The sequence below is a fragment of the Hevea brasiliensis genome, chromosome 16, assembly GCF_030052815.1.
Source record: "Hevea brasiliensis isolate MT/VB/25A 57/8 chromosome 16, ASM3005281v1, whole genome shotgun sequence".
Classification (NCBI taxonomy): Eukaryota; Viridiplantae; Streptophyta; class Magnoliopsida; order Malpighiales; family Euphorbiaceae; genus Hevea; species Hevea brasiliensis.
In genome coordinates this window covers 30,386,990-30,403,881 of record NC_079508.1, presented here as the reverse complement: position 1 = coordinate 30,403,881, position 16,892 = coordinate 30,386,990, and the positions used below count along the sequence as shown (strand labels likewise).

At 33.8% G+C, this 16,892-nt stretch overlaps 1 protein-coding gene across 3 annotated transcripts; it reads right to left on the bottom strand.

Annotated features, from left to right (window-relative positions):
* Positions 1-410: 410 nt before the first annotated feature.
* LOC110663554 (nardilysin-like) lies at positions 411-15,595 on the bottom strand. Of its 3 annotated transcripts, none has more exons than XM_021822899.2 (19): positions 15,158-15,594; positions 14,766-14,841; positions 12,417-12,463; positions 11,884-11,996; positions 11,084-11,157; positions 10,842-10,937; positions 10,637-10,756; positions 9,869-10,102; positions 9,149-9,297; positions 8,356-8,512; positions 6,595-6,747; positions 5,165-5,538; positions 4,413-4,562; positions 4,061-4,243; positions 3,754-3,957; positions 2,600-2,706; positions 2,141-2,294; positions 1,101-1,222; positions 411-834 (listed from the first exon to the last, which is right to left on the bottom strand). In XM_021822899.2, the coding sequence occupies exons 1-19, from the start codon at positions 15,488-15,490 to the stop codon at positions 591-593; spliced, it is 3,090 nt and encodes a 1,029-aa protein (XP_021678591.2). In that variant the 5' UTR covers positions 15,491-15,594; the 3' UTR covers positions 411-590. The 3 variants fall into 3 exon arrangements, with proteins under 3 accessions (XP_021678591.2, XP_021678592.2, XP_057994818.1); XM_021822900.2 differs by having other exon boundaries at positions 11,884-11,988; positions 15,158-15,241; XM_058138835.1 differs by lacking the exon at positions 411-834 and having other exon boundaries at positions 1,097-1,222; positions 2,141-2,182; positions 15,158-15,595.
* Between the last annotated feature and the right edge of the window lie 1,297 nt (positions 15,596-16,892).

Genomic DNA, 16,892 nt, shown 5'->3' with positions numbered 1-16,892 from the left:
AATTATCATTAAATATATTAAAACTTTATATTAAATATAATAATATTAGGTATTAAATTTATTTATAATTAAAAACCGATTATATGTCCCTAAAATTTATTAATGACAAATTAATATGAATTAACAACAAATTCATTTCCTCTAAACTATATCATTAACAACAAATTCATCGCTAAACACATTGTCCCTATTTTTTTTCGCTTAGATACTATTTCTTAATAGAGTTTGATTTGAACTTAAATATAAACTAATTAAATCAATCCAATTAAATATTTTTAAATAATAATACATTTCTATATTATTTTTAAAAAAGTTTGAATATAAATAAAAAAAATTAACTAATAAATCAAATTAAGAACTTAAATAATAATAATAAATTATTATATTATATTATTTTTTAGCCAATGAAATAAAATTCAAACATACCATTTTATGGCAATCCCATTATTCCATGTCTTCAATGTTAATAATCAGTTAACTCCATTTTCAGATTCTCATAATGGAGGATCAAACAATATTGGTCCAAAATCAACCTGCTTTGAAAATTAAGACTGGTATGGTACAATTGGTGTTGAATAAGATTTTCTGCCTCAGCAAAGGCTTGGATAATACTCAGATGACATCTTAAAGGCAGAGAGATCTTTAATCAACTGCTCAGAATCTCGCTGTGTTTCAAATTCTTTCCAGTCGGTGTCGCAACCCCACACCCGAACTACAAGTCTTCGACATTTGGGAGATGATTGTTGCAAATATGTTTTGTACCAGTTAATAACGTCATTCTTGTGAATGCTTTTCAGTTCTTCTGCCTCTTTCTGTGAAAAGTTGAACATATACCTGAAAACCAAAAGACGGTTAATATAATGAATATATTTAAAGTGCTGTACAAATACAAAAATACTTCTATATGCGCGTCTATTAATGTATATTCAAGCCCGAGAAATAGGTTGGGTGGTAAAGATGACTTGAAGACTCCATGTTGCGATTATTCAATAAAATAACAGGGGTGATGCAATATTAATTTAATTTAATTCACAGATCTTTTAACTTACTGCAATTTGGCAGTTAATCATCCACTCCAATTTATAGTATACAAATAGTACCTTTTATCGATAATCTGATTCCAGAGCCTATTGGTTTCATACTGGAGGGAAGGATCTTTTTCCAGTAGCTTAGCCATTAACCCACTTCTGTAGTTCTCAAAGGATGCTTCATCAAGTCCTTCCTGCAATAACAACATATATATTCACAGACATTTGCTAGGAAGGGGAAAAATGGCATTTGAAAGCAAGTTGTTTTCTAAATTCTACACTTTTTCTTTTGGGTAAGTGGAGGGAATGAAAAACTTGTATAGAAAATAGGTCCTTTGGGAGGAGGGGAGGACTAGTACAAATCTTTTCTCCTTGTAAAGAGTCAAGGATGAAATCAAATTTTTCCTATTAAAATTACAGCTTCAAAAATGTGAGAGTAACAAGTTCCTCTTCCTTACTCCCCACCCGCCCTTCTTTTTTTTCCATGCGCTCACTTTCCTCCCTGTTTTCTTCCCAAACAGATCTAACAGTGATGGACTCAACTCACCCATAATTTACTGGATTTATCATTAAATTTCAATATAGTTAAATTAATTTCAATTTGTTGCATAGAAATCAGTCCAACTTTAATTTTTATTTAAATAGCGTCATTATCATCATATTTCAACACAGATTTGGTCCGATTTCTGATATGGCAGCTAAGAAAATCCTATGCCCTACATTTTATTTTACAACTAGATTTAAAATAATAATAATAATGAAAAGAAAGAAAGAAAGAAAACATCATGTGGTTGCTGCATCAGACCAACTGAATATTTACTGAAATTTGGCAATAGTGACCTTACCAAGATACAAATCGAAGTTGATTTATTTTACATGAAAAACTGAATTTAAGCAGCTGCGCTGTAATTTAGCAATAAGCACAAGAAATCCTCAAAATATGCAATTCCTATGAACATCATAACAAATCATTTGAAGACAGCAGATAATCCTCATAAATGGGCAACAGAAACCTTGATCAAGACTAATTAGAACATATATTTAGCACAAAATGGGAAAACCAAAATCTGTGAAACTAGAATTATGTTGAAAGCAATGCACTTGGATCTTACCAACAACTCTTCAAGGCCATTCATGAAGTTGTCAATTCTCTCCTGCAAGTAAATTGGGTTGTATTTGGAAGATTGAACACAGAAACAAAATCCATAAATACAGTATGTTACTCGTGGGCTACATTCAACAACATAACCAAGCTGCTCCTTTGTCCTATAATCCAAAATAATTGAGAAGCTTATACAAAGAATAATATAAACAATATCATGAAAATAATGCTATAATCTGTACGCCCATCGAAGAAAAAGCATGGGATAAATGCACCTCTATTTAAAATATGCCCAAAAAGCAGGAAATATTTTTCAGTTAAGTAACCAACCAAATTGGTCTGTTTCTAAGCAGAAATCTCATAGGAATGGCTTTAAAAAAACATAGCTGCAAATCCCCTTAAATAGGTATGCATACCCTATAATACAGACTATGAATATGAAATACTTCCAGCCTAAAATAAAAGTCACCTTAGCTGATTAAAGAGCGGTTCTTCCACAATTTCATCAAAAAGATCAGCCAATGTCTTCAATGCTATTGATTTTGACCCTGTTTCTGGCTCAATTTGGAAATAAAGCTGCCGTGTGAAACAGAAAACAAGGTAAGAAGAAGAATAATGTAATAAATGGAATTTGAGAGGGAAAAGAAGGTGTGAAGGATATTGATGCAGTATAAGAAGATTAAAGTTTTATTTAGGAATTATGTTGATTTAATTTTAATTGTAAAATTAGCAAGTTTATTGGTTTTATTACTTAGTAATGCTGCTATTATTAGGATTGGTATTTTATTTAGGAAGTTTTTCCCAATTAGAGTTGAATTAGGGTTTCTAAGAACTCCACAAATAGGCCTATGTCTTGTATTTGGGTCAAAACCAACCACCAGATTTGGCTACTTGGAGGCGCCGAATTGATCTTCAACGTCAGAAAAGTGCCTCCAGCATGCAGAAGCAGGGAAGTTACGGCTGCTGGAATCAGAGGAGATTTAACTGGGTTGTGAATCAGGTTGAATCTCGACCCAGTCAGATCTGGAAATCCATTAAGCTTCAGGTGGCCAGACAGGATTCAATAGACTCGCCTGAGGCTGAGGAAGGGGTTGCCTGATAGTCTCAATTGTCTGACGATGGGTGAAAGTGAAGGGTGTTGGGGCGATGGTGTTTTTCTTCCTGTTCTGTTTCTCGCAACTTTTCTGGGCCCTTTTTCATTTTTTAAACAGCAAAAGAAATTCCAAAGAAACAGAAAGGAAGGAAATTTCAAACAGTGGGAGGGTGGGATTTTAGAAGGCTCTGATACCAAAAACTGATGTAGAACCAGGAAGTTTAGGGACCAAGAGAAACCAATTCTCACTAGTGAAGAATAGAAAGAGAGTTTCAAAAGGGGAGAAACAGATTCTCAGAGACAAACTCTTATAATTGTCCTAATCAAAAGCTACTGAATAAACATAGGCATATTTATAGAGTTTTTAGAAACCCTAATTCAACTCTAATTAGGAATATAAATTAAGATAAACTTCCTAATATTACAATTAAAATTAAATCAACCTAATTACAAAATAAAATTCTAAGCTTGCTATACTGCATCAGATATACAACAAAAGGAACACAGGAAGTTAGTCAATTATCAGCTACCTCAACTACAGAGTTTGTTTCAGACTTATTCTTCGCTTTGACATCTCTCACCAGGTTGGAACTAGGAGGAAGGCATAATACATTCTCCTCATGCCTCATATTAAAAGGGAGTGGTGGTGAAGAAAAGTTGTTTTTGAATATATTTGATATATTGATTGCTTCTCCTTCCAACAAATTGCCATGGCACAGGCCTTCAATATAAATCTGTACAATATGAAGACAGATGTGAGCTGTATTTGTACAGTATACAGTCATAGTAACAACCTAATGCTACTCTCAAAGTACAGGCATGCATTTATTTGTGTACCTGGGAAAGAAGCTCAGGAATAAATGCCTTCAGATCAGCAAGAGAGAGGTCACCTAGAACACGTAGCTTCTCCTCTACATCATAGAAGCTCTTACGCAGGACTTGAAGTCTCAAGTATGATGAATGATTTAGAGGCTTCATATTGGCATTCTTTAAACTTCTCTCCACATCCTCTTTTATAACCTGTTATCTTCAGAGTCAATTTAAAATGGACAAGCCATGAAGCAATGGAAATTGCAGTCATTTCCATTTAAATGCAACATCAATTTAGAGACTAAAATTCATTTGAGAAATGAAAATGTAGAAGGAGCATTGCAGCAAATATGGAGATTAAATTCAAAAATATACATACCCGAAAACGATCATTTATTGGAACAAATGATTTGGCTATCGCCAAAATCTTAGACAAAAGAACCGAAACCTTATCATTGAAACCATAAACCTTTAGCTCCAACTTGTCACCAACAAAAGATACAGATGTTTCTAACTTGGCAACACTGGCCTGCAGAGAAACAATAAAAAGGTTCCTCTCATACAAAACTCTGAATAGCATATGGAAACACACATATCAAGTGGAATGTCAAGGTCAAAAACAAAATAAGAATAAAGGAATACTTGTAGTAACTAATCATTTAAACAATATCAACTGGATATCCACAAGACTGATACAAGAAGTCCATTACATCAAAGATTTTATCGCTAAATAAAAATTAAAATTCAAAAAGTTGGTTGAACACTATATAACATATCAAAATAGCATAAAAAGAGTTAAGGGTTATAGCAGAATAATTTATTTCTACCCAAAGGAAAATGTATTTTAGTCTACATCACCGCTCTTCATACACAGTCATCCCTTCCCATTCAACTAATTATTCCAACAAGATATAAGCAGACCACCATATCAAAACATACTATTTAACTGATTTGCCTTTCCTTGAAGTAACCCACTTTAGTATGAAGTCTCCAAAAGACCAAAGCTCCAATGTCAATAGTTCCAAAACTGAATGAAACACATTTACGGTTTCCTCAAACAGATTCAGAAAATAGCAAGTTCACTTATTACAAAAGCTAAGAATTATTTGTCATCAAAGATGAGCAACTAACCTGATATATGGTCTCATTCAGCTCATCCTTGAGAAGGTGAATAAATAGCTCAGTTAGAAGACAACTCTTCACATCATTGTAGGCCCCTTTCAAATTTATGAGGAAATATGTATTTGCACGGGGGAATTTAAAAGTGTTGTCAAGCTTGTACCAGAACTTCATCAAAGGTTCATCAATTATACATCTTGGAGAAGATGAATTTGTGCCATTTAAGCCATCAGCACGAATGGAAAAGTCACATGGAATAAACTCATTCTTTGAAGGTAGGTGTAATAAAACATCAATTTCTGGCGGATCCCTCCACAATTCCATCAAAGGAGGAGGAATATTTTCCTCAGTGTAAGATGATCCAAACCAAGGCTCATGTTGGACATCTGAAATGGGTGTAAGACAGAGAGTCAACCGCTCAATCATTTTTATGGAACCCAACTTCCCATGTCTTATGATCAGAAGATACAGCATATAGCAGCTTCAAATAGTCACAATTTCAATATGAAGTGCTACTGACAATTTAACATATAGAATTAGTATTTGAAAGAGGAAAAAAAATCACGATCATATTCTGACCAATCATTTGCCTTATAAATGCATTCCATATCTCATTTAGCAATAGGTCTATGACTTTCAACTCCTTTAGTGCTTTTAACCAAACCTTTTAATTTTAATAGAACAAGTCATGGATTTTTATGGGGGAACATTCCCTCTGTTTCTACGAAGCAAATTGAAACTAAAGTTCAGTAGTTCACCCTTAACTGGAAAGAGTACCTTTCACAAACAATCTCAAGACACATAATTGATTGATAACCAGTACATCTTAATTATGGGAGTTTCAACTAATATCTCAGTAGGGAAAAAATCATTGTTAGGACGGAATTTGCAGGTCTTTTTTTTTTGGCAACTGAGAGAGAGAGAGAGAGAAGAAGAAGAAGAAAAAGAAGAAGAAGAAGGAGAAAAGAATCCTATAAGAATCGAGAGACAAAAAATTCTGTTATTCTATTCACAAAACCAAATACAACTCCATCTCAGCTATTTATTCTCTTGCAATAGCAAAGAAACAGGGTGTCCCAAACAATCAGCTAACTAAAACCATAACAAAATCGACAGTCTTTAGTATAAAACAACTCTTTGTTCCTGACATTCATACTGTATTTCTTTAACAAAAGTAACACATTCAAACGAATGTGGCATTGAATCAAACAATACATGGGCAGACATAAATAAAGAATGTAAATGCTACTTTATTGAGAGATGATGAAGCAGCTTTGGCCATAACTGTATTACTGATCAAAATTTATGTCTCATCCTGTTACTTATAATGGTTTGGTTTAGTGTGAAAAACTCAAAAGTAACTGATTTTTTAAATAATTTGGCCTTTAAAATAAGCAACATTATCAAATAAATCAAGATTGAAAAACTTGATTAGAAATTACCTCGAGACTTCATGAATGACTTTGATACCACATCAATCCTCATGTTTGCTGGTGTGAAGAAACCCAGGAGATGTTTTATCATTTCTTCATCCCAGATCTTGTACACATAATCTCCATATATAACATGTTCTGTTGGATAAACAAGCAAATTCTCTGCAACAAAAAATTGTCAATCATAGTTAATTAAGAATTCTCAAGCGTGCTCAATCATAAGTGTTAAGGAATGTCAATTTGTGTACATATTCCTAATTAGCTAATTATATATTCCTTATCCCCTATTTGAAATCTAGAATTTTACAGGAATTCAATTCAATTGATCTTTTTTTTCTATCAATTCTCATGTTTGGAATGAAAGAATTAAATTCTTTTTAACTTTAAAAAAAAAAAAAATCATTTTCAAAGAAGTAGAAATCAAGCATGATTATGTGAGAATTCAATTGAATTCTTTTCTTGTAAAAGATTTATTCCAAACAAAGCCTATATAGTTAGCATAGATTTAAAGATTTTGAATTGCTAATCAGGTAGGGATAACTTGTATATATTTGTATCAGTTATTTTTGAAATAATACACAAAAAATTATTCCTAACATGGTATTAGAGACATAATTCCAATGAGGAAGAAAAACCCTAAAACCATTTTTTTCCTCCTTTGTTTTTTTTTTTTTTTTTTGGCTACTGTTCCTTTAGGCCACCATTTTCAGGTGACCCTCCCTAGAAGAAAGTGTAACTGCCGACAGGCCTCCCTGTGAAGTCCAGTGACCTGCAGCGAGGCTAGTAGCTCCCACGCATAAGCTCTCTATTTCTGGCTCTACCTCATGCGCCAGAGAATGGTGGCGTATCAACCGGCATTTGTGTTTTCAGCTTCTTTTCCCTGATGCCGCCCCAACAAGCTTAGTTCAACCTAGTGAGCTGTTGCTTGGTCTGGAGCATTTCTATAGGTGCTCCAAGGTGTTTGCACACACGTTCTGTTGCAGGAACATAGGTTCTGCTTCAGGAACCTTTCTGACTCTTTATCTAAGTTCTGTTTTTGGTTGTTTTCATTGACTGAGGATTGGGCACCGTGGATTTTTTTTTTTCTTTTTTTTTTTCTTCTAGGTGTGTTTCCATCCAAGTCTGGTTGTGTTTTGCATTGTCTTATTTCAGTCAGAATTTTGTTTTGGTTAGTGCTCTCTTAAGGGCTCTTTTGGCTGTTTGTGGCTGTCAGGACGAGTTGCTGGTCTTCATCTCTGGTGCTTAGTCATTGATTTACTTGGTTGTTTGGCACATATTTGTGGGTGTCCAGGATGTTAGACCCTGTGACCCTTACTGCAACCTCAGAATCACTTCTTGTTTGGCTTCTGGCTGTTTGTTCTTGGGTTATTATAATTGTCGTGCGGGTATTTTGGATCTATTATGACCTTTTTTTGAGTTGCTGAATTTACTACAGCGACTGTGTTGAGGAGATTTTGGGTCTCTCCTTTGTGTTGTGCTCTTGTGCAGACCAGTGAGCTATTGCCTTATTTGACAATTCCTTGAAGACGATGGCAAAAAAGTAAGACTTAGTATCTGTAGATAAATATGCCCAAATCTGTCAGTATCAAGTGTCATTGAGGTCAACTACTCCTATCACGGTAAATCCTCTACATGTCTTGTTTCCTCATCATCCAAATGCGCAAGTTTTCTGATGCTACAGATCAAATGAAAAGTAATCCAACTCTTTTTCCTACAGATCATATGACAATAACATAAAAAAAGCTGGAAGCAAAAATTAAGAAGCCAAACCTGCAAGTTTTGCAGCATATTCATCCTGAGGTTGTTCTTCTGCAAATCTGAATTCCATGTTTCCGATATCCTGTAGTTCCTTAAATATCCATTCTTGCGGTGAAAGTTGATATAGTAACTTAAGGTATTGATAAATGACGCCAATGATTTCAAAAATCTGCCAAAAAAATATATCAAGAGCATGATAAGATAAGTAAAGCAAGCTAAAAATAAAAGATCTTGTTCATCAATAAACAATCATCACAGTCAAATCGCCAGATAGGGCATTGCCACTACCAAGAGTTATAAGTGATCATAAATAATAGACCATGCATTGGTGAGGACATCAAAGTGACAACACAGTCAAACATATGCAGTTTCATTTACCTTCTTTCAAGAAAACATGAAAACAAGAGGAAGAGGTAAAATCAAAGAAGTGGACAGGAAGGAGAAATCAATATTTGATGAAAGTAGACATGTGGTGGGTGTGTGACTAGGAATGCGTATAAAGTTCTTCAATGCTCTCTGAGTCTATCAACTAAGCAGTCTAGAACTTTCCATTGATAAGAGAGACCATAGCAGTTGATATATGATACTCCCTACAAGTCTCATGACTAATAAAAACATCTTGAGATGAGCACATAATTAACTTGCATCAATTACATCACCTGAAATTCCTCAAAGGAAACAAAATCTTATATAGAGTTGGTCTTCAAGAGAACAAGGACTATGCCACACAGAAACAAACTCAATATTTAGGAAATGTAACTGTCTTCTAATATCCAACAGATAAGTAGAACGGAAAACATAGTACCTTCTCTAAGCCAGAGTCAGTGAGACGTATCGACATGCCAAAGATATAAGCTACAGATGATCGATGCATTCCTTCTTCTCCAACACCAGCAGACAAAGATGTGGCCCATCCTTTAGCTTTGAGAAAGGAATGTAAGCTTCCTCTGCCCTCTGCAAGGTGTAAATAATGTGCTTACAAATGAAACCCAAGCTAAAAACATGTGGCCAGCTGCATAAAATCATATGAACTTCAGGAGAACTGAAAGATCTCCAAGAAAGCCTATGGGAATTACATGCTAATACCAAGGAGAAAGTTAAAGCAAGAACAGTGATAACAGAAAATACCGCAAAGGAAAAAGAAGACATATAATCCAAGGAAAAAGTGGGACCAAATATTTTATGCCCTTTTTTATGCATGTATAAATAACAGGCTCCTGCATTACGAAACTACATCCTGTTGTGGGTGACAAAAGTCCATTCATTCTTTTAACATATATCAAGTCCATTGTGCTTTAAAGAGGAATGATGTGATTCCAGCAATGCTTTTTTTTTTTTAATCAATGCACATCTCATGTTTAAGTTCACACATTCCCATATCCAATCATGAACACGTGATGCACAATGCAGATGCCTGCATGTGCATAATCACACAAACATATAGAGTTCACTTGCTGATAGGTGAACTGCCCTTCTCTTTTTATAAGAAGGTGAATAACCAAGATACGATTCAATAGTTTCTTACCATGCCCCAAGAGGTGAGCCAAATAATCTTCAGATTTCTTCAGATAATCTTGACGAAGACATGGCAGCGTCCATGTCAAGTCAAGGATGTGAACATCTTTAACTGCCTCTAATCTATAAAGTTTACCAGCTTTCCAGATAGGACCTTGCACCTGAAACTTTGGCTTCACCTGAGGACCTTTTCTGACATTAGCAAACAATTCTGTAACCCAACTCTCAAGCATGTCCAGAGACTCTGCATTATTTAATAGCATTGTCATCAACATAGCAAAATCTAAAATACACTCGCCACAGAAATTTCCTCTCAATTCCCACTTAAAAAGTGACCCTATCTTTTAATATTTTACAGAAAGTATATTTTGCCCTTCTATATAATTTCAAAAATAGAGAGTAGAATTTGGTAATAAAAGCTCAATGTGGAAATGTTTTTCAGTCAAACATCACTCTTACAAATAAGTTTACTGCTATCTATAATCAACTTTAGTACCACTGGAACATTGCACTACCGCTTTTCTTAGTGCTACCAACATAGTGTTACCTCTGACATAATACCAATTGTGATCTCCATCTCTGTCTAATCAACCCAATTTTTTAGACTACCTCTCTTTCCATGGAACCCAATGAACCATAAAAGAAAATTATACTTCAAAATTCAACAATGAATTGAATGCACTTCAATGAATTGATGTCCTGTGTTAGTTTCATTTTGTCTCATCTGATCACCTCTTAAGCACAAAATAATATAGCATAGATATTGCGAAAACTTTACCTCCTCCAATGACAACTAGTTTCATCAGTCCGCCATGATAGTAATCTCTGTATAGTTTCAAAATTTGTTCCCGCAAATTTATTCCTTTCTCCATGGCATCAATAAGGCTCTTCTTATTCCCTTCCAAGCAACAAAAGAAAATTACTCTGTTTCACAGAAACAGGAACATGAATCCTAAAATGAAAGGTAGGAGAAGCAAAACTACCCCAACAGAATCTGTTAAATGGGTAACCAGGTCCAGATGTATGACATTGGAGCTGTTGGAGGCGGCAAGCATCATTTTGCAAAACCTGGTTAAACTCTATATCCATTTTGTTTCATACACGTACCATTCAGCAACAACAAATGGGCCAAAAGCAAAATAAGAATGCAACTTCAGCATAATTGAAAACTGAGCTCCTTTTAAGACAAGAAACCGAACAGCAGACATAGGAAAGTGGAACACACCTGAATCTACTGCAAGCACCTCTCGTTCCATGGCTTCAATTTTCACAAGAGGGGAAACAAAAAACTGAGAAAATCTGATAAAGCAAGAAGAGCAACATAAAATTTCAAAGCATTTTCTGATAGACAGACATTTTGACATAAAATGTAATCATAAAAAATTAAAGATGAGGGGTAAGAGAGAGAGAGAGAGAGAGAGAGAGAGAGAGAGAGAGAAGGGGAAGTATGAAGCCTTATTGTAAGCATGGCCGAACATCAGGATAACAAGCACCAATTATCATTCAATATGTAAGATAACATAGTTGTTTATAATTATGAAGAACTCATATACACTAAAGTAACCATCAATGGAATTATTAAATTGATCAAGATGTTAGGTAAGCAAACAGACAACTATCTTCATTGCCCTATAAGTATAAGCCTCACAGCCTCATTTTGACATCAACAAATTCCCATGCTGTTAGTATTCCTCCACATGCATCTAACTCATATAATTAAAAATATTCAAACAAATATAAAAATAATCCTAGTTGGACAAAAGAAACAATTAGATTACGAATTAAACTTAACAACATATTTCACCATCATTAAAATTTTAAATTTGGAATACAGATAGCTATTACAATGGACCCAACATCAATGTGAACAGCATCAGAAAAGACCATAATTTCTTCATTTGCACATGCACAAAGGCATAGAGGAATCAAAAAGATCATTGTGGCATGCATGTGCACTGACCCGTACAAAAAGGGGAATCAAGAACTTTCATTATCAAATTCCTCCCATTAAGAATACATGTTTACCTTTTCAGGGCACTCTTAAGATACTCATGCTTGACTTCAAAATGGTAGCATGTATGCTCAGTTTCTGTGTATGCATTTGATGAGCCTCCGTGCTTGGACAAGTAACTATCATACTAGCAAAGAAAAAAGTCAACTGACAGCCCAAGCTACACTTAAATTACCCAACATGATTATTTGTAGAATTTAATTAGAACAACTGAAACATGCACATATCTTCTAAAAGCAACTAGTGTAGAGTTCAATCATTACAGGAACAAAATGGAAAACCATAAAAAAAAATGCGTGTTAGAATAAATTTTCCATTCAATTGTCCCTAAGGTGGTAATTTTTGCCATTAAATATCAATGCCTCTTGAGACTAAAAGAAGAATATGTAGTAAATGAGTCTCCACAGACTACTGCCATGCATCTAATATCCTTGTTGTTTACAAAAATTCAAAAAGAAAAAAAAAAATCTTAAACTTCCACCTTTCCATAATGATTCTCAATCTTCTTCTAAAAAGTGATTAATGAGAAGGATATGGCTAAACAAACCTCATTCTCATCTGGGAAATCATTACTCCCCATGAAAAGCATGTGTTCTGCAAAACATATAGATTGTAAGCAATATTGGAGTACCAAAAATTTATAACATGTAGCATAAATTATGAAATGTAAGAACAAAGCACTTTGTCTAAATTCTCCAGTAAGAGAGAATGTTTGGAATATGATGGACAAAAAAGTAGACCTAATCAAGGAAAAGAAAACACTCAAAATAGCGCAAGAGGTTTGATCTCATGTAAGAGCATGTTTTCCACTGTGCAAGCGAGATCACAAGTACTTTGCTCAACTAATGCCAGTGATGATTCTTATTTCCAAACCCTATTATAACCCATGCATGAATAATTTCATTCGCTTTCTGCTAGAACTCTTATATCATTCCATAGTTTACTTTCTTTTCAATGCCTCCTTACAATACAAAAATTTTCAACTGCTGGAAACCCAGCATTCCACAACTAATCTCCTTGAACAAACCTGTACGAAGACCATTTTGTTAGATTCCAACTCCTTAGTAGTGCTCAGCCATCAATTCCTAGGTGTTTAGTGCAAGAATTATCTAGCTTGTGGTGCAAATTTTGCTCATGCTTGATTCATTTTGGAAATAGATGTCTGACATTCATATATTCACCTAAATATAATTTAATGGTAAACTTAAAAATAGATACCACTTTCACCTAAATTCAAGTCATTTCTAAATATAAAATAATTTAAAAAAGAAAAATTGACTTGTATACTTAACTTAACTCAACTCAACTAAGCCTTTATCCCAAAAATTTGGAGTCGGCTATATGAATTCTCTTTCTCCACTCTAAACGATTTTAGGTTAAATCCTCGGAAATATATAATACTTCTAGGTCATGTTGTACTACTCTCCTCCAAGTCAATTTAGGTCTACCCCTTCTTTTCTTTCTATTCTCTACCCTAACGTGCTCTACTTGTCTAACTGGAGCCTCCGTATGTCTACGCTTCACATGACCAAACCACCTCAATCTCCCTTCTCTCAATTTATCCTCAATTGATATCACTCCTACCTTTTCTCTAATGCTCTCATTACGGACTTTATCTAGTCTAGTATGGCCACTCATCCACCTTAACATTCTCATCTCCGTAACTCTTATATTAGACACATAGGACTCCTTCAGTACCTAACACTCACTACCATATAACATGGCCGGTCGTATGGCTATACAGTAAAATTTTCCTTTCAACTTATTGAGAATCTTGCGATCACATAAAACTCCCGTGGCACATCTCCACTTCAACCATCCGGCTTTAATCCTATGACTAACATCCTCCTCACATCCCCCATCTACCATCCTCCTCACATCCCCCATCTACTTGATTGACCGAGCCGAGATATTTAAATTGATTACTTTGGGACGGTATCACTCCATCCAAACTAACTCCTTCCCTATCACCAATTCGGCCTTCACTGAATTTGCAATATATGTATTCTGTATTCGTTCTACTTAACTTAAAGCCCTTTGACTCTAGAATACTTCTCCAAAACTCTAGCTTTCTATTAACTCCTTCTTGCGTCTCATCTATCAAAACTATATCATCCGCAAACATCATGTGCCAAGATATACTCTCTTGTATATGTTTCGTTAATTCATCTAAAACTAATGTAAAAAGATAAGGGATTACAGCTGAACTTCGGTGTAATCCAACTGAGATAGGAAAATCTCTTGTGTTCCATCCCACTGCAACAGTAGTTGCTCCTTCATACATGCCTTTAAACACTTGTATGTACCTAATAGATATCCATTTTGTTCTAACACTCTCCATAAGATATCTCTTGGAACACTTTAATAAACCTTCTCCAAATCGATAAAAATCATATGTAATATTTCCTCGCTCAAGCTTCCGATGAAAAAGATCGCTTCCATAGTTGAACGACAGGCATGACGCCAAATTGATTGGGAGAGATAGAAGTATCATAACGTAATCGATATTCCACAACTCTCTTCCACAACTTCATAGTATGGCTCATGATTTTAATTCCCCTATAATTTGAACAACTCTATATGCCTCCCTTATTTTTAAAAATATGTACTAAAATACTCCTCCATTCATCAGGCATTTTCTTTGAATAAAAATTAACTTGTATACACTACAATAAAATAGAATCATATTCCACTGATTGCATTCTTTTTCCACACAGCAAAACATATGTGAACTTTGAGATTGTGAAAAAGGTTCTCAACATGAAAATTTAGTAAGCAATTTGGGGAAAGCAGTTTATAGTAGCATCCAAAGAGTTTATATAAATCTGAATGATTAATTTATCTTCAGCATTATAAAGTAGGACTCAGCATATATTTACAAGATAAACAACCAAACCTAGAAAATGAGCGAGACCCTGTGCCTCAACAGGGTCAGAGAAGCTGCCCATGGCTACGCACATTGCTGCCGCTGCCTGCAAAGAGAAATGCATAAATATTATATCATCAAATAACAGTGAATCTCAGAACCGTAGACAATATTTAGAGGAAGAAACAAAAACCAATTGCAAGTCCAATATAACTTAAAAGCAGCACTATGTAGATCGAAAAAGCATAGACGTCGGTATTAACTCAACAATCCGTGCAAATAAACGGTCATATTGAAGTTTTATCTATTAAGTATAATCAGATACTCAACAATCCGCGCATAATAAACAGTGACATTCATTTCCCAATGCTCTGTAAATTTTCAATTCAACATACACATTTAAATCAAAACAGAACACTAACCTTCTTAGTCTGAGAAGTTCCTTTTCCTGTCCCTTTCACTTTCCCTTCATTATCTTCTTCTTCACCTTCCTCCTCCTCTTCTTCTTCTTCATCTTCATCATCGTCCCCTTCTTCGCTATCTTCTTCCTCATCATCATCATCATCCTCTTCTACTAATTGTTCTTGTTGAGGGGAGTTTCCTAGGGTTTTAGAATCGTCGTCAGGGTAAATCTCGGGATCCTGAACAAGCAAAGCGCAGAGACCATTGTCGAGCTCAATAACTCTGTAGAGACGCCTATCGTTGGGTGATTTAATGACTAAATCGTCTGATTTATAGGTGCAGCGAGCCACCATTATTTGTTTTCTTTGAAACAGAGAAGAAGGAAGACAGAGGGACGTATTATTAGGCCGCACACGGCAGGCGCAGACTTCCAACCAAAACCTTTTGCTTCCACACGCAAGGGATCGTCAGCTTGATAAAAGGGCCTGGGTTCGGTTCGATTCTTCCCAAAAACCCAAATCCAAAACGAAATCGGAATGGTACTCTATTGTTTTGGAATAACCAAAATATTAATGGCCAAATATATCTGAATTATTGTGGTTTTTTTTTCCTTGACAGGCATTTAAAGAATGTTTGATTCTTCTATTTGGTGTGGTTGATAGTTGATAAATACCTAAATAGATGAATTAAACTGTTTGATAAGTTTAAAGAAATAAAGCTACAGCTGATAGGTAACTGATATAGGGCCTGTTTGGATTAACTGTTGAATACAACTGATAATTAGTGACAAGTGATAACTAATAGTGATGATATTGTTTTATATTAAGTGTTTGGTAAAATTATATTTAGCTATTCCTGTTATATATGAAATGACTAATAAGAGTGTATATCATATAATTTATTTTATTATTTAAATAAATATAAAATTATAAATTTATTACGTTATATTATTTATTTTATTATTAAATTAAATATATAATTATTAAATTAATATAGTATATTATTTAAATAAATATATAATTATTAATCTTTTATATTATATCATTTATTTTATTATTGAAATAAGAAAATAATTATTTTTTTAAGATTATAAAATAATTTTAAAAATATAGATAAAATAATAAAATAATTATTATTGTTAATAGAAAAATTTATAATTATTTTAAGTTTTTGGATATAAATAAATATTTTATATTTTATGTTATTAATAAAAAATATTTTAACAAAGTTGAAATACGTTAATTAAAATATTAAAATTACAAATAAAAAAATAAAAATATTAATAATATTAATTTTCAAGTTAAATAAAAAAAAGATAATACGATCAAAATAAAAAATAAAATCTGATCAGCTATCAGCTGATCAGAAACAGCTCTAAAAATAGAGCTGATAAAAACTGCAGCTGATGGGTATCATATCAGTTGCCCATCAGCTATCAGTTCTATTTTTTTAAGTTTACTAAACATCACAATTTACCTGTTTGGATGTCTATCAGCTATCAGCTGCACCCAACAGGTAAACCAAACACCCCCATAATATCTATCAACTGTAGTTTGATCAGCTCTATTTTTAGAGTTGTTTTTTATCAGCTGATAGGTCATTTGATTTTATTTTTTATTTTGATCATATTATTCTTTTTTATTTAACTCAAAAATTAATATTATTAATACTTTTATCTCTTTCATATATAATTTTAACATCTTAATTAATGCATTTCAACTTCGTTAAAATATTTTTTATTAATAACATAAAATA

What these genes read in the sequence shown, in the direction of transcription:
- LOC110663554 (XM_021822899.2), bottom strand. Translation starts at nt 15,490, where the DNA reads ATGGTGGCTCGCTGCACCTATAAATCAGACGATTTAGTCATTAAATCA. An exon ending in ATTTCCCAGATGAGAATGAG is followed by an intron (nt 11,997 to 12,416) that starts GTTTGTTTAGCC and finishes TTTCTTTGCTAG; the next exon opens with TATGATAGTTACTTGTCCAA. An exon ending in ATGGCCTTGAAGAGTTGTTG is followed by an intron (nt 1,223 to 2,140) that starts GTAAGATCCAAG and finishes TTGTTATTGCAG; the next exon opens with GAAGGACTTGATGAAGCATC.